Source organism: Plectropomus leopardus, chromosome 15 (genome assembly GCF_008729295.1).
Source record: "Plectropomus leopardus isolate mb chromosome 15, YSFRI_Pleo_2.0, whole genome shotgun sequence".
Classification (NCBI taxonomy): Eukaryota; Metazoa; Chordata; class Actinopteri; order Perciformes; family Serranidae; genus Plectropomus; species Plectropomus leopardus.
Window position 1 is genome coordinate 5,405,527 of NC_056477.1, and position 24,572 is coordinate 5,430,098.

The window sequence follows — 24,572 nt, forward strand, 5'->3', positions numbered from 1 at the left end:
CTGATCAGATGGATGTTAACTTTTCAGGAAAAAGCCGATAGCAGGCACCTCTGACAGCGAAAGAGTAAAAGACCGGATGAGCTTTCACATGAGCTTTCCTACTGTTCTTGAAAAATATATATATAATTAATACTTTTTTTAGAATATTAATTTTAGATTTCTGTAGTTTGCATATTCACTTGTATGGAGGGAGAATGAGAGGAAAGAGAGGAAAGGAACGGAGGAGGGAGGGGGAGAGCAAAGAGACAGGGAATTAGCACTTTGTTCAGTGGAGAAGCATTGTTTGGCCCCTTGGCACACACAAGAACACACACAAATAAGCAACTCACACATACACACACACACATGCACAGAGCACCAACGTTTATTTAAGCTTTTGATAAAGAGATTAGCCCCATCATCCTACGCTCTTAAGCTAGCCGAGGGGGTCCGTGTTCAGGAAATCCTGGCTTTCCTGACACATGGGCTTATAGGGGAACCTGGCTCAAGCAACACTTATATGATATTAATACAGTTCCTCGTGGTCAGATTAACATGATTTGGGCTTGAAATTGAGGGCAGTTTGGTCAGATTGGTGTATTTTAGCAATGAGGGAAAAGAGGCAGAGACAGAAAGTTGGTAAGAGAGAAGAAGAATAAAAAAGAAGGAGGCGGAGAAGTTGTGCCAGCTGGGCTGTATTTTTTCTTTATTATTAGCCCTATCAGAGTGGTTAGAGTCCAGCTTAAAGCTACAAACAGCGGAGTGCTAATTTTAGCCTCCAAAGAGGATAAGGATAAATAGCTTGCTGCCAGTTTGCCATATGGTCCCCTGCCGATTATATTGTGTCAGGAATATTTCCGCCCCACCCCCACCCTTACCCGAGCATACACATATACACACACACACACACAAACATGCTCCCATATCTGTTGTTTCAGCATTTATGACACACTGAGATGACTTTATCTCAACTTTGATTGAGAAGTTCATTTGCTAAGGGATGAATTTTAGAAATATTATCCCACAAATTTCATTATGAAACGTATTTAGAGGGGAGCACCATTTAAATTAAGAATTCTTACATTGTTATTTCCATGGCATAGGAACGCCAAATCGATATTTGTGAACATGAGCGACTCTCTTTCAAACCCAGAAATCGAAAAAGAAAGTTTCAAACCTGTGATGTCATAGGGTATTAAGTCTGGAGCTTCTCCATAGACAATAAATGGCAGTTTGATTTTGTCTTGACTTAGTTTTATGGTTTGATCTTAGATTTTTTGGCCTCCCATTTCACCATGCAAGAAGCAGTATGGCGCCCACTTCATGTTCACACCTCTCGCAATGACAGCTAAACAGGGCACTAAAATTTGTTGGTAAGAACATTTTAGAGAAATAGGCAGTGCAGTAGCATAAACTTGATTATTATTCGATCAGGACTGTCTGGTTGTAGCGTTTGATTGGATTTTGGTCCGGGTTTGAGAGGGAGTCTGTCTCCTGGTCCACTTCTATACCCTTAGTGGTGGCGTAGGTTGCAGGCAATATGAAAATGCAGAAGTACAGCCTGTAGTTTGAGCAGCAAAACTCCGCCTGATGATGTGTTTGTGTCAATTTGCATCATCCAGTGGAGTTTCACCGTGAGGGGAGGAAGGATATTTAGGTGCTGATTAGATGGAGAGATGTTTACCAAACTTCATCAGCACAGACTACCCACATTGTTTTGATACAAAGCTGGTTGAAAATTCAGCAAAGTATCCCTTTAATAAAGGTGATACTATCCCTAGAGAGGCGCATAATTAGCTTTTCTTTTGTCCACTAAATCTGTTTGTAAGAATAGAAAGGTTTGTCATACTGAAACTGTAATTCAGACATGGAGTTGTCGTTTCGTCGAAGGACTCCTCTTTTTTATCCACTCCAGCTTCCAGCTGCAAGGTAACATTTGGCCTCTCCTGTAATCTCCTGCAACTTGGTTTATATTCTCACTTGTAAATGTGAGCCCCGTAGAAGAATAAAAAATGAGCCTCTGTCTTTCTCCCTCTCCATCAACACACATGCATATGTTCACATGTAAATGCAACACACACCCTCACACACAGCCACTCTCCATTATTCTCTCACTCTCTCACTCTCTCTCCCTCAAATTGAAATAATTCAATTTATGGACACAGTTCCAGACCTCCCTGGCTAAGACCATTATGCATGGAGCCCCCCCCTTTTCGAACAAAAGAACGGGAGAATTTACCAGCCGGCTCTCCAAACGACACCCACACAAAGCCAATTTCATGCCAGGAAAACACCAGCAGAAGCGCCATTTTTGGTCAAAACCAGCATCCCTGTGGATTTTTTTTTATCATTTAAATATGGGTCGATGCTACTTTAATTTCTGTTAGGGCTTATTTTTTAACCCCGATATGACACATGCAACTCTCTCTGCTTGTAACATTCAAACCTTGCTTCTACACAGGTGTTCACTCATTTAAAAGCGAAAGTTAAATATCGAAATCTTGTGTTTTTAGCGTAGATGATAATTGGGGATGCATGCTAATATCGGCACGTCTACAGTATTGGCAGATTTAACGGCTTTAAAATGAAATATCGGCCTTTCTGCCAATATGACAGGTCAATAAGGTGACACTTGAATCATGCAACTTGAATTAGTTTAAATAGGTCACATTTTCAAAGTATAAAGTACAACAAAAATCCTTAAAAATTTAGAAAAAGAAGAAAAAATGTTAAAAAATTAAACAAACGAGGGAATGACTTGGAAAGTGCTTAAAAAAGAATTCAGTAAAATTATTTTTAATAATAATTGTGATAATTTTGAATGCACTTTTTTTTAAACACTTTTCCCTAGCACCAAGTAATTTTCCAGATCTATTCATTTCTTGCAATTTGTGGAACAATTCTTGCCAAGTTGCTAATCGTCTTTTGTTCCAAATGGAAATAAACCAATTTGCTCAGATTTCAAAGGTTTAAATACTTGTAAAAGCAGCACAAGAAAAATGATCTAATCCAGATTTCAGGGGATTTAAAAACAAATTGAAAACACAGATAAAAGTACCACAAAAATGATTACAAAAAAGCTGTGGAAAAGAGGACAGTCTTAAACTTAGTTTTAAAAATGTCCACATTTGGAGCAGTTAAGAGACTCAAAGTTCTCTGCAATCAGGTGGAAAACATTTGTGCATTTATCGGCATAGGCCAAAATGAGTTCGAGAATATCGGCATATCAGATATCAGCAAAAATATGGTGATAATGAGCTAAAAGGTGAAACATACAACATTCGAGGTAGCCCAAGTGACCTGGGATGCAGGAAGTTGGAGGTAAAGTGTGGATTTAATGTGTGTCAACTGGGCCAAAGCTTGACCCAGGGCTCACCCAGACCAAGCACGCTGTCCCCCGAGGCCCCCTCCCCTCGGTCCGTTTGACATGGATACCTGCTATAAGGATCTGAGCGAGAGATAAAGACCTCAGCGAGCTTCTCTAAGAGTGTAGAGAGAAGAGGAAAGAGAGGGCCAGATAACAAATACCTGTAGGTAAACACGAGAGCAGCAGGGTGGGCCGGAGGGCAGCATCACCGTTTACTTTGTGTGTTTGCAAAGCAGCACAAGGCATGCCACTCGCAACACACACACTCGTGAACACACACATTCGGATGCAACCCGATCGTCCCTCTTTTGCTACGAGCCAGTGAAACTCAAAGAGATGAGCAGGGACCGGGGGCTGAGATTCTCACCACTGATAACCTTTTGGAGTAAAGGCCTGAGTGGCGGTGTTAGAAAAACACACACACTGCATATATTTGTGTATCGCACACACTCCCATGGGCAGACCGAGGTCTTTGTTCCACTGAGATTCTCTTCAGGCAGAGAGGTCATACTTTTACAGGAAGTCACCCCCAGAGAGGGCTGCCTCTCTCTGAGGAAGTGACTCGGTGGGACTGTGTGGCGAGAGCGCCGGCGTCCACGGGGGGCATATCACTCCCGTCCACATGGGCTCATGCTCCACAGGAAATAGGCCCTGCTGTAAGCCCACTCACTTCCTCTTCCTCTGCCCCTGTCTCGCAAACCTTATCGGGGCTGCGTATGGCTAGGCTGATAGGACTACAAATCCCCCACATCCCCACAACACCACATCCTGTGCCCATCAAGGACACACTGACAAGAGAGGAGACGCAGCATTATTTCGGATGGAGAATCTATACGGTTAACTTTGAAACCTGAAGTGACATCACGCATTCACGCCTTTCACGAGTATTTAAACCTTTGAACACTGAGCAAATTTGGCCAATTTTCTTTCAAAAACATGGGAAAAAAGACTATGGGCAAGAGATATCCCACAAGTTCCAAAAATTTTTTTTTAAAGCTTTTGTTTGGTTTTTGTTTATTTATTTATTTAGGAAGGAATGAATATATTTTGAAAATTATATTAAAAAAAGCTAGAGACCAAAAAACAAAAAAAAAACTGGAAAAACTATATTTAAAATCAATTTACGGAAATTATTATCATTTTTAAGCACTTTATCCAAATCATTTCCTTGTTTTTTGTTTTTTCTTGTAACTTTTTACTTATTTTCTTGCTAATTTTTGGGTCATTTCTTTTTTTTTTTGCTCATTGCCTTTTGTCATGTTTTTCAAAGAAATGAAGCCAATTTGCTCAGGTTTCAGAGGGGCTTAATATTTAAGCTTGGAGGAGTTGTGGCGATATCAGAAGTGTGAATATCCTCGATCCAGGCTTGCAGAAGGAGTCTTCACCACAGCCCTGTTTACTCATTAAAAATCAACTAAGACCCTTAAATGTAAATACAACACCCAAAAGTATTTAAATAGAGTAGGTTGTATCTCTGATAGTGACTTATCCCTGTTTTCCTAACCACCCCTCAGTAACCTGATCCCGTGGGTGCAGGCCATATTATACTCCTCTGTAGCACTAAAACCTTCTGTTATTCCAAAAAAACTCACTGGGAGCTAATGCGCTATTATTAGCCCATGCCACCGCAGGGTTAGCGTGCCTGTATTATCTAACTACATGCTGCAGTTTGGCTGGCGCTGATAGGTTAGCATGAGTGGGAAAATCCTTGTGTATTAAAAGCGTTTATCAGAGGCTGTGTCGTTCAGATAGTCACCAGAAATGCACACACGGGCGAGAGTTGTGCACGCTAGCTTTTGAAAAATAAACAGGGGAAGTTGAGTTTGGTTAATGGAAATGTACACCCCAAACACAAAGGCATGATTACAGACAGAGCAGGCTGATTGTTGGTGTTGAAATGATACATTTCCACTTAATTTTAGCTCATTAAACTGATGGTTTTGGTAGTTTGGTTTAAGTTAAGCAAGTTAGTGCTACAAGATATATAATTAACTAAATTTAGATGATGCTTAGATCATTTTAACCCTTCAACATCCTGCTCAGTTGTTTGGTTGAGCATATCATGAGTCACTATATCTTAACTCCTTGAATCCTGGAGAGCCGTCACATTTCTTGTGCTGCTTTCAGGTAACTCTCATGAGTATTTAATGCTTGAACCCTGAGCAAATTGATGTGATTTCTTTCAAAAATATGAGGAAAAAAGCAATGAGCAACTTTGTAAGAAATGTTCCACAATTTGCAAAAAATTAATAGATTTAGTGAAATATTTCAAATGCTAGAGGAAAATGTTTAGGAAAAAAAAAAGAAAAAAGCGAGGGAAAAACTCTACTCATAAAATTACGTATTCAAAATTATGTTAGAGAATTATTATAATTTAAGAACTTTCACCAGGTCGTTTCCGTGTTTTTTTGTTTTTTACTTTCTTTTTCTTGTTTTGTTTTTTTAAAAAAAACCTAATTTTCAGGTTATTTTCTTGTATGTTTTACAAATTCCTTGCTGATTTTTGGGTATTTTATTTTATTTTTTATTTTTTATTCATTACCTTCTTCCCATGTTTTTAAAAGAAATCAAGCCAATTTTCACTGTTTTCAAAGGGTTAAAATAAACTAATGTTGGCTAAAAATCATAGTGCTGGTATAGGGCTCCTAGAAGTGTCTGTGCTGAGAAAGATCACATTTTAAGAGACTGAAAAGAATATTTTGGCGGTTAAAGGTCTTCCATGAGGACATCTAGTTTCTCGTGCTTTAAATGTTTATTTTCAGAGGATGTTCGTTGTTAAAACATTTTGTTTGGCCAAAACAAAGTTCAAATGGGATGTTTCTCCTATAGTTTAGCTGAAGGTTCCCTCTCTTTGTCCCATGTCTACATTGAAGGACTTTTGAATGCCCTTCAGCACATCAGCTGACTTTTGGAAAGGACCGCCGTGCCATTGTGCTGTTAAGTGCTCTTAGCTTTTGTTATAGTCCTTGTCCTATCTGCCATCCCTTCCCCCCTTCGCCTCTTCTCCCATTTGACTCTATCTCTCTCCCTCGCTGTGCGTTCGTTGTGCGCCAAGTTTGACTGAGTCGAAGGTGTCAAAAGCCATCTGAGAGGCAGCAAAACAATTGAGAGAGTGAGAGTTAAGAGTGAGAAAGCAGCAAAAGAGGCAGGAATCTTACCAGCTTGTGTGTGTGTGTGTGTGTGTGTGTGTGTGTATGAGGACTTCCCTTCACTGAGGCGAAGAATCTGTGGGCCCCCCTCACAAGTGCTCCTGTTTGAACCGAGTCTGGCCTTCTATCTTCAGGTTAAAAAAAAAGAAAACGGCAACACAAAGGCAAGAGGGGGAAAAAATCAATAGTTACACAGCAAAAGTGCTCAACATGAAAGGGTGAAGACTTCGCCCTACACTTTCATTTCAGCTTGTACCGTCTGTCTCTTTCTCCCGTATTCTTTCTCTCTCGACTGATCTGGAAGTGGGAATAAAAGGCGTGTGTGTGTGTGTGCGTGGAGGCGTACTGCAGTTTAATGTCGTGCCGGTGCCCCGCGCTCGAGGCAGTTTCCAGCGTGTCAGGCAGCCTGTGGTGATGACCCTTTACGGGAAAATGGCACAGAGAGAGCAGTCACATTTACACTGACATTTTTGCCATCACCTATGGCTATGTCAACAGGCCTGACCCCCCCGTCTCGCTCTCACACAGACAACAGTGGATGGGCCTCAGCCATAACACACACAAGAGCAGGAACATTTTCACAGAGAAAATGACCGTTAACACAGACATAATATTCAATATTTTATAAAAGCTTAATCATTTGGGATATGAAATGTCATAAAACAGTGACAAATATGAAGAAAAATTTACCCGGAGCCCATTGAGACGTCTTGTAGTTGGTTGTTGCTCGTCCACGACTGAAAAATACTTGGAATTTATTACAAGAGGCCTTTCCTTTTAGTCGACTGCTCAGTGCCTCGGCGAGCTGTGGCTCTGCATTTCAAAGCACTGTCCATTTAAAGGTGGTGAAAGTTTCATGTTTTTTAAAATAAATTACTTTTATTTATTTTCTCCTGGCTTTGCTGTCGGACAGCCGACCAGCCAGTGGCCGGCCTCTGCTCTCCACCGAGTCTTTGGCCGCTCTCGACTGCGTAACACCGGGGACGGATGGGAGCTAACATTGGGTAGTTAGTGGCACTGATCATTTGTTAAATACAGCTGGTAACATTGTCACGGTGGCTACACGTTGCTGTTGAAACAATGTGCCTACCCTTCAGTTTCAACCCAGGTGGCCTCGATGAATAAGTGGCTTCATTTTGAGCAGCAAACCCCGTTCAAAATTGTTAATTATGTTAGCAACACTAGCCATGATGATACTTCTACTGTTTTACGGCTCAAAACTGAGCCCCTTACTCACGGGGTAACCTTGGAGGAGACAGGAGGGTGAGTGCATTATTTCCACGGCAACGCTGTTGGGTCACGATGCCGTTACAAGGGGAAAATGCCAAATAAATGGTGCTGCTAGCTATTTAGCTCCGAGCATACCTTGCTGCATAGTGCAGTAAATTGAAGAGTAGCAAAAATAACGTGTAGACCAACATATGTAACAGGTCAAAATTATTCTCTGCTTTTAATCAATTAACGGTTAACCATTGACATCCCTACTTTACAACCAAATAAAAATGAGAAATACAGCATATTTGAGTACCTTCGTTAATTTTGCCCTTTTTTTTTGTAGAATTGATTTATTGATTCCAATGTTAAAACCATCCAACCAATAAATCTGTCTTAAGTCTTGTGATTCTGTACACATGTACAGTGTCACCTGCGCACGTTAATATGAAACATGTGCAAAAACATGCACAAACATGTACTTACATTCAATAAGAATACTGACAACAACGCACTCAGAGCCACTCCAACAAAAGCCACATAAATCTCAGAGACCTGAGGCTTTGCAAACACTTTTAATTAGCTCATAAATACAATAACTGCCCTTGTGTTTTTTTCTTCTTTCGTTGTTAGTGAAACACACTCCCTGTCTCTGGCTTCCTGATCTTTTCCTCATCAGATCACCACAAATGAAATAATTGCTCCGAACTTGGCTCGGATTCTCGCAACAAGAAGTCTCCAGTGTGCTTTAATTACAAATAACCCTTGTAAATGACTCACCAGTTACTGCCATTATTGAATCTGTCAGCGCTGATCCACAAAACTGTCATCATTCAAAGTAACCAGCTTTGTTATTGCAAAGCACCCTTTATTTACTGTAATTACTTCAATGGAATTGTCTTTGATTACAGGAGGCAATTACTTAGCTCTCCCCTGATTGTTTACCTGGCAAGCCCCTTTTTTTCCTTTTGTAATAATGACAACTTTCTCTACCTTTTATTTCACTGTATTGTAGACTGTGTGTTCAGCAGAGATTAATCTTTGCTCCAGAGTGATCTGATCCAAATGCGTTGGCTGAAGTTTTGAGAAAAGATCTGAAAATAGTGTCTCTGGCAAAGGCAGGAAGGGAAGTCTAGACTGGCCATATTGTTTTGTCGACAGCGCATGTCATTATGCGCAGAGTAGCGGAGGGGATTTCTCTGTGTCTCTCCTCCTCCGCGGGAATAAAAGGGAGGCGAAACAGCATTGGTCACAGAGAGTGTTTTGTATTGAAGTAAGTGTGTGTGTGTGTGTGTGTTAGTTTAGAATACTTTGGTAGTCATTATTGGAAAGTTGCCTCGTGGAAGATTTTGAGAAACGGGTGCATATGTTCAAGTGCGCGTCTTGTTTTCGGTAAAGGGAATAACGCTTTTGAAAATGTGCCCCTACTCGGGAATTGTGTTGCGAGGAATTCCTGCATGTTCAGAATATTTGGAGGTGGGAGGGGCCTCCACAGCCATGCAAAGGGACCCCCCCCCCCCCCCCCCCCACACCCCCCCTGTACTCCCCCTTCCCGAGTCTAGAGCTTATGAATGGCCTGAATACAATAAACGCCACTTTTTTCTTCTCTCCCTCCCTCTTGCGAGCCCTTCTTTACCTCTCTGAGGATTTCTGGGAATGTAGTGTATGTGTGAGTGGCATGGAGAGAAAGAGTGCGAGGGAGAGCACTTTAGTGAATGTACATCTGCATGTGTGTGAGCTTTATGTATCATGTTTTGAGTGTGTGTGTGTGTATGAATTTCTCGCCTGCCATTATGAGATGTGTGTATCCCATGTGGAACAGGATAGCAGGTCCCTGAGGCCTGGGCCTTGCCTGGGCAGCCAACCCAGGGTCATGTGAGCTTTCTGGGGTGTGAAACTCTAGGAGTGGCCCATGAGAGATCAGCTCCAGGTCACTCACAGCGAAAGACACACTCTTTCTCTCTCTTGCAACAAAAAGCACATAGAATAAATGCACTGTCATAAACTCAAAAGACCTGTCTCCATTCCTCCCCTCTATGGCTCCATCCACGGCCTGTAAAACCCTGCAAAAACATCTCCTCCAAAAAGCCATCTGTGAATGATTCCTCAGACTCATGACATCTGGCACAAAGCTAATATTCATAACCCTTATTCCTCCGCTCAGCAGTGCCTCTATGAAGAAAAAATTATTAGAAAGCTAAATGTCATTATTCTCTCGTGTTGCGCTGGAAGCGACGTGTCTGACAAGATCGCTGTTCGCAGATGACTGACTGGTGAATCCGCGGCTGTTAATTTGCCAGGCAGCAGAAAAATGGCTGACACCTCTGAATGGCACGTGTGCCCGCGCGGAGGGGGCAGGTAGTACCAATCGCTTGTCTTACGCTGAGAGATGGTTCATAATCAGATCATAACAGATTAGCCTAGATACTGCTTGATAATGTCAGGGTATGCCTTGAGACAGAGAGATGTAGAGAAGTGATGAAGACACAAGAGAGGCAGACAGAAGAAATGAAGCATCATTAGCACTCACTAGTTGAAGAGGTATTGAACGGATATCAAGAAATTTCAACCCAGTTTATCTAAATTTTTTACCACATTTAATTAGCGAAATACCATTTGCAGCTGTCTATTTGATTTACAAAGACAGAAAACTTCAAGAGAGATAACAATATCTCATTGCACAGCCCCAACACTGTGCAAATATCCTCCATCCCAACCCCACACTCCAGCAGACAGAGAGGGAAGTAATGGAGTAGGAAGGAGGGGAAGGCAGGAATGAAACATGAAGTGGCGTAAAGGCTTAAATAAAAGCCACCGAAGCTGAATGAGCATAGAAGTAAGTGTCTGTTTAGCTAATGCTAACGAAGCTAGTGAAAATGCATGAAGAAAGCTAACCTAGTTTTTACGTCATTATCTGTTTGCTCACAGTGTGTGTGTGTGTGTGTGTGTGTGTGTACAGCGTGTGAGGGGACTGATAAAATATTCCTTCCCTTGGTTGGCCCCGGGGCATTTCAACTGCCCCTGGCTCCTTCCAGTCACTGGCCTGCTCCCTAATTGCCACACACACATAGACACATGCACACTCATACGCACACACACACGACATTCAGAGCTTCTGTGGCTGGAAACACACATGCATAAAGAAAGACGGAGATAGACACACATGTACAGACGAATGCACATCCATGCATGCATGCATTCTTCACACACGAACATGCACCCCCACCGCCCTGCATTGATTCACCCCCCCCCACCACCCTTCCCTCCCCCCCTCACAGCCCCTCCTCTAACTAGTTGCAAAGATGTTGTCATGGCCGATCAGTGGGCCAGGCCCAGAGTTGTGCCTGTGGCTCTTCCTCGTGGGGAGACTGGAGCTTGCTAGCCTAGCTGCCCCGCGCTGTATGTGTGCAGCCCTGGGTTACAGCCTGCTGATGCTGTTAATGAGCCTGGCAGCCTGTGTATGGAGAGTGACGGGCTGCTTTATTGGCTGCCTGGCTAGCTTTCTGACTGACTGGCTGAGCAGCTGACTGACAAGGTTGCTTTGTGACTGGCCGACTGACTTGGTGGCTTTATAGACTGACTGGCTTACTGGCTGACTAGATCGTTTACTGGTTGACTGAGTGGACTACACTGTGGACGACTGCCTGCCTGACTAACCGAAGGGCTTATTGGTTGAATAATATGGACAGTGACGTCACAGAGGTCATGTTCACTCTTATGCAGATGAAACTGCCGCTTACATGTCAGTATCCTTTTCCCATTTAAGCATACTAGTGAGCTGAGCCCAAACCAGTACAAAAATATTTATATCAACTGTACTGAGTATGCCCAAGATGCTTGAGCCGTCAGCTTTAGACTAACTTTGGATCATAACAATGTGGACAGTATGTGTTAATGAACCATAGTGCACTTCCCTCCGTCTTACCAGCGAGCGCACCCAGATCTTCTTGTTCATCTATCAGCTTGAATCTGCCGGATGATGGATTTTTGCCGGCTCCTGAGTTGTTGCTCAAACTACAGATTGAGCTTCTGCATTTTTGTGTGTCCGCCACCACAGAAACAGAGTGGAGGCCACGGCCCGTTTTAGTAGCACCAGTTTAATGAGTGTCTCTCTACCGCATAGACAGTTTTATGAAAAGAATATCTTCCCATCAGTGAAATATGTCTTAGAGGGCAATATTTACCAGAGTAAAAACACTGGCACCGATTGTTTTTTAAGTAGCCCACACTGGTGGCGTCTAGGTGGCACGTCTTCAGTCTCCGAAAAAGCAACAAATTTCTAATATCAACACCCCAGACTACAAAATGTCAGCCACTTGACTACTTCTTCTGTCTGCGTGACGCATTCAGTGTGTGCTAAAGGCATGACCAGTGTAAAATATAATGCCATGCAATGTGAGCCACCATTGTTTTTTTTCCTATCAGCATCCCCAAGATTGGCTCAGTTTTCTGCAAGCTAAAACTTATCCAATCAGAATAATTTGAAAGATGCTCTAACTGCAATTGAGCATGCTTCACATGACTTTTTTAAAAGATGTATCTGTATTGGGAAAAAAAAAAGTCCTGTTTTCGTTGTAGAAAATGTCAGCTTCAAAGGCCAAAGTAGGGAAAAAAATTATCTGCATTACAGTGGACATGGGCGAACTGACTGTCCTGCGTCTGATTTTTTCAACTGATTAACTCCAGTCTTCCACACAGCGTCTCTGCGCTCTCCTATCCATTATTTTCTCTTCCTTCATTGCCTCCGTCAGTGGCTGCAGTTTTTTTGTCTTCTCTTTTCTGCTTTCACTGAATATTCCACAACCCTTCCTCCACTCCTTCTCTTCTTACCCTCTCTTATCTTTTTCGTTTTCTTTCCGTGTTTTTTTAGCTTATTTGTCTCTCTCCCAAGCTGAGGTAACACCACTGACATTTCCCCCAACATGGCTGCCAGACACAGCTATAACACCTTTCTTGCTTCACCCTTCCTCACTCCCACTGTCTTTCTCTTTCCTCTCCTCCTACCTCCCGCTCTTTCTCCTGCCGGAGTTAAAGCAAAGCAGAAATTAGCCCCAGACCTTGCAGAGGTGATTGGTATCAAATTGCAGCGAAAATGGAAATGCCAATAAAATTGACGGCCCTTCTCCAGCCGTTCCTCCTTCCTTTTCCCCTCCTAGGTAAAGTAAGTATCTACAGGTCAGACTTAATTAGAGGTATTGGGAAGGAATGGGTTTGAGTTTCCTTGTCTGGATTAGGGCTTCCTAAAATCTGTAAAATAGAGATCAATTCCTCATCATTTATTTTGCTCAAATGTTTTGGGGAGATCTTGTGTATTTTGGACACGAACAAAGCAGTATTTCATGTTCTTTTCACATGGTTCAGCGGTATGAGATAGATTTGATATGATTTGAGATTTAATGCAAACTACTTCTCTCCCATCATGCATCGTTTTGGTGTGTGATGAACTATTTATTAGCTCGAGATCTTTAGGGTTATTTTATATTCTGTAGGGTCGTGGTTAAGAATTTTAAAGATTTTAGTTGCTGCTTGCATACCATTATATTCACCATATATCAACAGATATGATGTAGTACTTTCAAATATAGTGCAGTGAGATATGGGGCAGTGGCGGTCTAAAGGTTAGGGAGCAGGCTCGTCACTGGAAGGTCACTGGTTTGATTATCGGACTAGAAAGAGAACCTGAAAAAGCGAGTGTTGTCCTCAGTGATACTGTTAAATAAAAGGTAATAATAAAAACATATACAGTACTAGCCACAGAAATGCATGAAATGGGCACTAAGTCTTAACACAGCATTATGCAGTGGTGGGCTCAAGATATGTTAAAATTAGCTGCTGGCAACACAAAAACAACATCAATGCAAAGTCAATGAGGATTTTCAGTCATGGTGGACACATTAATTAGGTATAAAGAGTGAGAAAGTCCACGTAGAGTGTACGGGAAGGGTGGTAGATGGGTCAAAAGAGCATGGACTTTCAATCCCTAAATCTCTAAATCTCTAAATCTAACAAAACTGTGACTGTTTGTGTTGCATGCATTACATTTTCACACATTTCATGCCCAATGCCTTGCAGTGCTTTGTTAAGAGGTCGTATCCACTTCACATACTTCTGAGAGACTCTGTTGGTCGTATAAAATAAGCACTTCCAGACACGATATGATGAAGAAGCCTTTTGCATCCGACATGCCCAGAATCATGCACTTTATTGTAGCAGTTTTCTTTGAGCATCCACACTTTTGTGACTTATTCTTTTTCCGTCCCCTTTTGTTTTCCCCGATCTCCATGCTTCACACGATTTCTCACCTCTTCCTGCTCGCCCACTTGCATGCAAACTCTCTCACTCACTCACTGACTCACTCGCTCACTCACACGCTCACACACTCACACACTCACACACTCACACACTCACTCACTCACTCACTCACACACTCACACACTCACTCACTCACTCACTCACTCACTCACTCACTCACTCACTCACTCACACACACACTCACACACTCACTCACTCTCTCACTCAGAGCTGGTACTCGCCGTTTGCTTCTGTTTTCCTAACTCACATGGGACAAGCCCCTAGGTTTGTTATTGTAGGCTTTGCTGAACATGAACCGGTCTTTACAACGGATTGAAAGCATTTGCTTCCAATGAAAATCTGGTCTTAGATTACAGGGCCGTGGCTCGGCTCACCCCTCTTCTCCAGCAGGCAGGAGAGGAAAAGAGAGAAAGGGAGAGAGAGGGGTGGGTGTATTTTAGCCCTGAAACAGTAGGCAGAAAAAACTCACTTGCTAAGCTCAGGCTGCGTTTGTCCCGGGCTAATGATGTAACCGAATCTTGCAATGTGAGTGTGTTTTTAGACAGAGAGAGGTCTAGGAGCTGAGTGGAAGGAGTACATTGTCTTGGGTGTTTGTGAGGGGTTGTGTGTGTATGTGTCTTGCTGAAACGGTTAGTCAATTTAATGGATTAGTAAATTGACAACAATAATTGATTACTTGTTTAGTTGTTTTTCTAAAAAAAGCATCAAAGATGAAGTTGTTTACACTTTCACATGTAATGATTTGCTGTTTTACATCCTTGTAAATAGAATATCTTTAGATATTTGGATTGTTTGTGAAAGCCAAGGGGAAATGTGATGGTCATTTTTCAAAATATTGTGACATTTTAAAAGGCTAAACAATTGATCAACACATTATCCAGTGACTCGCAGCAAACTGACTTGCTCAAATTACCTGCATCAAACTTTTGACCTTTCAGCAGTGTTACAGTAGCCCGTCCCTACCACCAGCTTTACGTGCAAGAGTGCATTATTGATGTGTGCAGTGGGTGGTGTTTGCATCCGTATCTATGAAAATCAAGCTCTTGTTTTATCCCTCCCCCATCCTCCATGCCGTCACCTCCGCTTCCACAGGAGGTTCATTAAAAAGCCTTCAATATGTGTGCATATGTATCTCCTTCTGCCAGAACAGTCGGCGAGAGAGAGTGAGAGCTAGCCAAGAGTGTTGTTTCGTATGGATCGTTGAGAGCCTCTCTCTCCTAATGGTGTATATAATTCAGGTGCCCTCCAGGCATGCTTTCAGGAATTCTTTTGCCCGAGGTAATGGGGAGCAAAGGCCTGGGTTTTAGGCCCTTGATTATTCCATTGATGTGGCAGGCTGGAAAAAAGTCATCTCCAACCGGATTAGCGCCAACATCCCCATTAATTATCGATGAATCGGGGGCTTAGGGTTTAGCTAGGTGCTGGGTGTCGCCCTCTGTAAGTTAGCGGAGCGCAGGCCTACTCAAATGCAGTTATCTACTGCCGTCGCAGTGAATAGACCTAGAAGCTTTAGAAGTGCTTTGTGTGTAATCAATAAATAACTGGATCCAATTCTGTGCGCTGCTTCTTCTTCTTTTTTTTTCCCTTCTCCGCACTTCCAGTCGAGAGAGGCGGCACGGGACAAAAGTCAGTTATCAGCCGCTGAAATTTCCAGCAGTGAGGGTGCCACTTGTTTACCTCGCCTCATGTTTCTTTTATGATTACCATCTTCACTGAGGGTGGCTCGCATTTTTGAATAATGATAATAACAATTAGGCTTTTCACCGCCACAGATTGGAAGAGCCTCTTTCTCTCGGCTGAATCTGTATAGAATACGTACAGTAATTGGGTAGTTTTGAATATGTGCAGCGTGTGTGTGTGTGTGTGTGTGTGTGTGTGTGTGTGTGTGAGTTGATGTTGTTGAGCCTGAATGCAGAGAAAAGGCCCTTCCTTTCACTTTTCCTCAGTGCTCAAATACTCTAAGCTGTCTCAGTGTTCCCCTTAGGTGAGGTTAACTGGCCTTAATAGAGCCTTATCGAAGCCCTACAGGTTGCTGTAAGCAGCCATGACGCCATTGTTATGAAAAGCAGCTAGCTTTGTTAGCGCTGTTTGTGCCTCTGACTTCCCTTTTTTTCCACCTATTTTCCTTTTATTTTCTGCCTCCCCCCCTCCTCGCAACCTCCCCTTTTGTAGTGCCGTGTTACTCTTTCCACCTCAGGTAAAATGGCAGAATGCGCCGGGGCGACGCTTCAATAACTATTTTCCCCTCAGGATAATAAAGACTAAATCTCTCTGTCATTTTCAATTCTGCGCAGGCTTGGATGGGAGAGTGGGGAAATGCGACCTTACAAGTCCTTTGTGCTCCCCTTCTCCCTCTCTTTCTCGCAGAAAGATGCGAGCGCTCGCTGTGTTTTCAAGTAGCGGGGGGAGAAAAATGAAAGGCAGGGTTATTTATAAATGTATTAAAAATGAATGCATTTATGAGGTGCTGTTTTCCAGCCATTCTCTGCTTGCCATTGTTGTGTCTCTATACCCCTCCGTCTGTGCATACAAAGCCCTCCAGAATTCCTTCGAAATCGTATTTATTCCCTTTGAACGCAGAGGCGCAGCGAATGCAGGAAGTAAACAAACTGTGTGTCTGATCTCCGCTGTCTCTTCCTGTTTCTTGTCATGTGACAGGTGATGGTCTGGACAACAGCGTGGCCTCGCCGAGCACAGGGGACGACGATGACCCGGATAAAGAAAAGAAACGCAACAAGAAGAGAGGGATCTTCCCTAAGGTGGCCACCAACATTATGAGAGCATGGCTCTTTCAGCACCTAACAGTGAGTTGAATGAAACACCATTTGTTCTCAGTTTCTATCAGTTTCACATCACGTGTGCACACTGAACTTCACTTTACAGCCACCGGCTTTCTTACTCCTCTACACACAATCACATTTTCTACCTTTCTAGCTCCGTTCCTGTCTTATTTGACACAAATACACTCGCAGACAAAGGAACACATACACGCACACACCCACAGACACTGACACACTCGCTGACACTCACATACACACCAGCAGAGCCCCCCTCTTTTCCACAATGTATCCCAGTTCGTACGGTGAACACTTCAAAGACACAGGCCTGTGTAATCTGCCGGCGATCTCGGCAGCCTGCGCTCTCGCTCCTCATCTGCTGAAACCGAATAAGGTTGAAGCCAAGGATAGACGCCCCTGGCCATCACTGCAGATACATAGATGAACCTTATTAAGAACAAATCTGTCATTATTTAACAGATGCCTGGGATGCTGCAAAGGCCTGTGGTTTGGCTTTATTTTTACTCAATTATAGCAGAGAATACCAATGTCATTAGCACCAGCTTACAGCATCCCAAATGTTTTGGGGAGAAATAGTGTGGGAAAACGTGTATTTTGACACAGAAACATACCAATGTGACTGTTAAAATAAAGACGGCAGTAAATAAGATGCTGTCTTGTTTAACAAGTTTATATCATTTCAAACACAATCGATTCAACAGCCACAGTTTGAATGTAGATGCCAGCATCTCTGAATACTCATATAGGGAAAAATGGAAGAGAATAAATAAAAAAATCTTCTCATGTTCAGTGAGATAACAAGTATACTACAGTTTATTGAGCCTCTCATTAGAGCAATGCAAACTTTTCAGTATTAATGAATGCAGACTTTGTACCAGTGGCTCCATTAAAGAGTCACTCATAGTTTGTTACAGCTGGTAAAGTTTACTGGCTCAGAGGGGATATTCTCCTTAGTTCATCACTGAACTTCAGTAACCTGTAGGGACCTGTAGCACGCCATTATCTATATCTGTTCAGCCAGCCAAATAATCTCTTTCTGTATCTGTGCTGGGAATGGATGGAGTTTAAAACCGATGTGGGTGGAACTTAAAGTAAAAATGTGTAACCAAAAGTTGTTATTTTAAACCTGCAATTAATATGGATCAATCAGAAGTTGCTATGTTTATTATTTATAAAGAAACTATACTCAGAACAATCTCAGGATTGAGATTCAGATCATTTTTTGTCACAAGTTTAAGAGATTGAACACCGCTCCCTTGTAAGTGTATGTTGACACATTTTACTCTGATTGTACTAATAGAAAGTACGTTATTTATATTTACACATTCTCGTCTCATCTAAGTATTTGGATTAACCCAATTCACCTTCATCTGAGAAAGCGATCGGTTAGCACTTTGCAGACACTTACTGCCCAAACTCAAACTTCTGGTCAAGTTTTGTAGCATCCTATATGCTAAAAGATATAGCATATAACAATAATTATGAGGTTATATTTTATTGCTCTCTTTGGGGAAATAAATAAAAACAAATTTAATAAAAACAAACTGATCAGACTGAGTATTAGGCTGGTGTCATGTCAAAAACGTTTTATTGAGAAAAAACAACAACAATGTATGAGGGTAAAACTGCATAGTAAATAGGGTCAAAAGTTTTTGAAAATATGCTTGAAATAGTGACATCTTTACTTTGTTCATTGTTGCACTAAGTCTAATCCCTGTATACAATTAGAATCTAGTGTTTCGTTAAGGAAAAATGCTGCAGAACTAACTTCAGACAGCCTTGCGTCACACATTTTCTGCCTGTGTCAGGGGTTTGGTGCTGTGATCCAGTTTAGCTGTGTGGGTGTTGGTTTGAATTGCACAAGCCAGCAGGGAGGATGCTGGGGAAAGTCATTTAGTTTTTGGGTTGTGGATATTGCATGGGCCCCATGTCTATTTAATAGCAGCTTTGTATCATTGCTTGTTTGCGTCGCTCCGTGTGACAAACACTGTACACTGTAGTGAGGCATGATGGCAGAGATATATATTGTGCGTATCTGTACACAGAATATACACACAAACACATCTCACAAGGCTTCTTATACTTTTTGTTTCTCTTTGTGCTTTCCCCTTTCCATCTGACCCTCCCCACCTCCTTCACAAACCACCAGCTCTCCATCACCCCCCCAACACACACACACACACACATCATCACACATACACACTCACCTCTCCTCCAACTCCCTGACCTCAACCCATACACTCCCCGAAACCTTCGGGGCTACAGAGGAAAGGTGTTTGAAACATGCACACATCCTGTCTGTGGAAATACAGTTCGGCACACACTCGCCTAGTGAAACACACACACAGCAACACACCTACTGTGTCATATTACACCATGAGTTGGGCTTATGGGAGGCTTCTGCACTGTTAGATCTCAAACAGTGGGAAGGATATAAGAGAGTGTCAAGGGAGCGAGGGAGAAGAGGAGGAAAAGGCGAGGAGGTGAAGAGGGGGATAAGGAGGATCCATCAACCTTCTCCCAGGAAAAAAAGAGAAAGAGGAACTAAAACACACGCACACATAGGGGCACACAGTGGCACATAGGGTGTATTGCTTTATGGCATAAAACAGGAAGAAGCTGCTGTTCTCACGGTGCAAACGGAGCTAGAGCGCTCAGAACCGAGAAGCAAACTGATGGAAAAATCCCTTCCAATACGTCTATCCTCTCCAGCGAAGCCAAATAGAAATGAGACCCAGGCGGAGAGGAGCAACATCTTCTTTGTTTACGGGAAATGTGGTCTTAATTTTGAGAAACACTGGCATTAACAATACCACTGGTGTCTGATAAATGCTCGCAGTGGTCTCATTTGTTTACGCTAATCATTCTTCAGTGTCACCATTAATTTAATCACCATATGTGCGTGTTTATAACTGCTACACGTAGCACCTCTAATGCAAAAACATTTACAGTATCTCTTACACCGACAGTGTGTCTCCTTGTCTCTGCCGGTACAAACATAAACAGCTGATCCAGGCTCATCTGCAGCATCATCAGCTGGGCTCCCTTTGTTCCACAGAGGGATGGAGGGATGTGAGTCTGGCCTCTTAGAGATAGACACAATGCCAATTAAGCAGTCGCATGCATGCACACACGTATGCAGATTCATGGCAGAGAGCTGTGGCCCTGCAGAAACCTGAATATGGAGTCAAGAGCTGCTGTTTCTCAAACAGAAAGGATTTGACAGTGGAGAGACAGTGGGAGAGAAAAAGTTTGGATACCCACCTTGATGTGTTTTCTGTTATTCGCCCTCACACTTGGACCCTCAGGGGAGTTCCCATTGTACCGAAGCGGAAGGGGAAGGTGGGTGGCAAACTGAGGCTGTGAGTGCACCAGCAGGGTAGGTGGTAGGTGGCATTCATATGGCTGTTTTTTAATGTTGTTTTGAAGACATTTCTGCATCTCACTTATCCATCAAGGATGCTAATTTCCAATGAGTTATTCTAGCAGGAAAAGAGAAAAATTGCAAAGCAGAGTGCCATTTTTGTTAAAGAATTATTTCACCGATATTTAGAGAGTCCTCACATAAAACTAGGTTGTCTCCGCAGTAGAAAGACAAAAATACTAAAATAAATTGGTGCTACATGACCAGAGAAAACAGAGAAAAGGGATGCATCACGCATTACCAGACGCTCCTGCTGGTGTTTGACATAATGCGGACAAGTCTGAGGAAAACAGCCAGAAGTGACGTAAATTATGTCACTTGGAGGAGTTTTTCTGGGGGGTATCTAGGCAGTGGTTGATTGAGGGAATTTACACAGTTAATCTGCACATGTTCCCCTCATTGTTTTGATTCAAAGCTGGTTGAAAATTGGCGAAATATCCCTCTAAAAGCATGGACACCATCAGAAAAAAAGCCAGGGTCAAAGCCACAGTGTTTAACGTGTAATAAACATTCTCCTGTGCAGGGTGAAAATGTAAAATCCCAAATTATCAGGAAAATAAATAGGAATATGCTTCAAATCTGTTGTGCGACTGGTCGAGTGACAGATATAGCAGTGGGATTAAATCCACACGCTGAGTTCTCTCCAACACGCCCAATGAGCTCATATGTTGTCGACAGCGCTTGTGGGACAAGTCCATCGGAAGAATTTGGCCGCACTGACTTGGAACGACTACAAAACATTTGCGTTGACCGCCTGTCACCGATGACCGAGCCGCGCAGCCCGCTGCCAGTTTGACATGCAGATGTAAACTTGGTGGGGAACCAAAATAAAGGGCAGAGGAGGTGCTTTTCCACTTGTGTCCTCATGTCATTTTGATCTCTGTTTTCCAGTGACACTGTCAATTAAACATCTGTTGTCTGTACTACCAGCGAATTTGTTTTACTGACAAACTGAAGGGGACGTTTGAGAAGAGAAATCTGCAAAAATGCTCCTGTTCAGTCGACAAACTCGCCTTTATACCTGCTAAACATTAATAAAGATGGTGTTAACCCTTTGAAACCCGAGCAAATTGCCTTGATCTCTTCCAAAATGTGGGAGGAATGTAATGAGCAACTTATCAAGAAATGACCCAAAAAATTAGCAAGAATTAAGTAAAACGTTAGAACCCCCCCCCCAAAAAAAATTAGCCAAAAAAGTAAAATAAAAACAATAACAAACAAGGAAAAAATAACAAAAAATAAAAAGATAATATATATTCTGTAATATTTTTGAATACATAATTATAATATCCATAAATATATGTTTGGGGGGTTTTATTTGGATAATTTTCTTTTTTTTCTCCCGTTCTCCCCTATTTTTAACATCAACATTCAGGTTGTTATCTTGTCACATTTTTTCCAATTTCTTGCAATTTGCTCTTTATCTTTCCCCCCCTTTTTCCTGAAGAAACTTATTTGTGCTTGGGTTTCAAAGGTAAAATACTTCATCTGTATGCAGCTTAAGAAAAACTTGGTGTCAGTCCAGGTTTTAAGGGGTTAAACACGTAGATATTGTGTTTTTTTTAATGGTAATAACTTAAAAAAATATGTGTCAAACAAAATAATCAAAGTTATGGAAGCAATTCTAAACTGATTGCATAATTGGCTGAGCTACCTCGCTGCTTTGTGTTAAAGAGACAAGTGCTGAGATGAAAAAACAGCAAGTACCCAATCTCTGTTTCCTCCATCCCTCCTATTGTGCAGATGGAATCCACCTACCCCCCACTCGCCCACCCTCCCTCCTCACAAATGGTATTTTCTTGTTTAATTTAACAAGAAATGAGTAGTAAATGAAAGCTCAGGCCTCAAATCCCCAACGCGCCCTGTGCTCTGCTCTCCACTCCCCTATGAAAAGGCAATTTGTGAAATTATGTGATAGAGTAATTAGATGGAATTCACCCCCGCCTCCCCACTACACACACACACCACCCTTATCCCCGTTTAGATTGTTGCTAAACTGAAGTAGGTGTGTGTATGTGTGTGTGTGTAGGGCAGGGGGGTTTGGCATTCAGAGTGTTAGCATCGGTATATTAGCCTGGCAGCCTGGGACACACACTCACATACACATTATCACTAACACTCTCTCATTCTGGCTCTCCTCCCCTCCTATTTGTACACAGACTCAGTGTAACGAGGGGCAGCCGCGATCGCAGCTCATAAAAGAAGCCAACCCGCAAACCCCTCAATGAGCTGCTTTTTTTCCCTCCTCCTTTCTCCTCTTAAAATGTGTAAAATGCACGGAGAGAGAGAGTATAAAAAATCCAACTGGAAGGCATAATCCCCCGTTAATACAATTAGAGTCTAATTTAACCGCTCGTGTACGCAGATGTAGCCGAGCTGGGGGAGCGCTCTTACCCCCCTTGGAAATTTTTTTTTTCTTTCTTCGACACAGCAGTGTGCAGCAGGCTTTTGAGCAGAAACAGGTGTGAAAGGCAATATAATTCATTTCTGCGCTGGCAGAGGCGGCCAGGAGCCTCGCTGCTGTGGGCCCTGGGTGGTGGAGGAATCTAGACTGGGTGTGCAGGGTGGGAGGGGGATGATAGATGGATGGATAGGAGATGAATGGGTGCACTAATCATTAAAGGCAATTTGTTTTTGCTTATATCGTAATGGTTTAGTTTGAGATCAGAAAGAAAATCAAAAAACAGGGCAGAGGGCTCTTATATAACCTTTATTTAACCAGGAATAGTTCCACTGAGTTTCACAATCTGATTAATTTTACATAAAAGATCAACAGACCAAGAAAACAACAGCAAAAGGTTTATCTTAATTTTTTATCCAAACAAAAAACAAAAAAGACTTAAAACAATCAGCCAGTTTACAACAAACAGCTAAAATTAGCAGCATTCAGTAGCCAAATAAGTGCATTCAGCGGTCAAAAAGTCCTTAATCCTGTTTTTAAAATCTCCTAGGCTTATAATAAAGTATAGTTTAAGGTGACTCTGTAGCTCACACTCAGATGAGGGAGCAAAGTCTTAAAAAGCACTTTTACCCAAAGACAGCGCAGGTTCGAGGAAGGACATACAAAAGTCGTAAACGTGACTGAAGGTTGCAACTGCTGACAGTTTTAGAGTCAGTAAAAAAAAAAACACAATTAAAGTCTTTGGATCTAGGTTTTGCTATAGTTCTTATGAAAATTACTAATTTTGATATTTTATGGAACATTAATTGTTCTAATATTGTGTTGAGTGTAATGACGAGGCACTTTAATGCACTTTGGTAATGCACTTTATATTGTATCCACATTAGCATTGTGTTATGTGGGACATCATTGTGCTGGTCAAGGGTGCAAGAGCCAAGAATTTTGCTCTTTTTGTATTTTTAATATGATAAGATGCAACTATAAAGTTAATCTGAATGATGTTAAATGGCATTATTAAAAAAGTGAGCCAGTGTTTAATTCTACAGTTATAAAGAAAAGACAAACCCACTTTCTTAAACAAACTACTGCAGAAACCTGAGTTAGAGACAAGTTGCAGCAAAGCATTGTGCACCAAATCTAACATTTTAAAGCAAGATGAATTTGTGTGCATGTATAAAATGTCACCATAATCAATTGCTGACAAAAGTGAGTTGCTTTTTCCCTGCGCCAAAAGAGAGATCACATTTGTTTCCATAATAGAAACCTGGCTTTACCCTGAGCTTTTTTGCAAGGCGCTCAATGTGACGTTTGGGGGAAGATGTCTGCGATGGACAATATCACATTTTTTTTGTGATTTTAAAAACACATTGTTGTTAACGTTATTGAAAGAAACACAAACCAGATATGTAAAGCCTCATTAAAACAGCAGAAGGGAGGGGAAAAAAAACTTTCGAGGTCAGAGTTCGCCATTGCCTCAGATGCCATTAGTCTTCGTCTGTTTATTGCTGGAGCCTGGACATGTCAGCACCCTAGTCACCCGCTGCAACCCCGACTCGCCACGGCAATCCAGGCCTGGAAGCGAGTTATCCTACTGGTCCGACCGATTTTGTAGACGCAAAATTGTCCCGAGTTTTTAGTCTTACTGGGAATGTTTATCTGAAGTTTACTTTTTGGAATTTTTTTAACTTCCCATGAAAAATAATTTTGACCGTCCATGCCGCCGGGGCACCCCGTCAGGAAGCGACTTTAAGAGGAGAACATCATCTGACTATGTGTTGTTATTCATTTATTCATCAGCAGCAACAAAGAGACGATGTCCATCTTGATACTGTAAAGTAATATAATGGCCTGTGGCCTGGTGTCTCCGATTAGGTCTTAATTCAATCTAAGTGGCAGTCAGAATCTTAGGCGCCACTGCATTAGGATTTCA

At 42.1% G+C, this 24,572-nt stretch overlaps 1 protein-coding gene across 1 annotated transcript in view; it reads left to right on the forward strand.

Annotated features, from left to right (window-relative positions):
* The window catches only part of LOC121954435 (homeobox protein Meis1-like), a 68,826-nt gene that overhangs the window by 27,330 nt on the left and 16,924 nt on the right, over positions 1-24,572 (forward strand). The window contains 1 exon segment of the mRNA XM_042501933.1: positions 16,678-16,823. Coding sequence (XP_042357867.1) covers positions 16,678-16,823 — 146 coding nt within the window.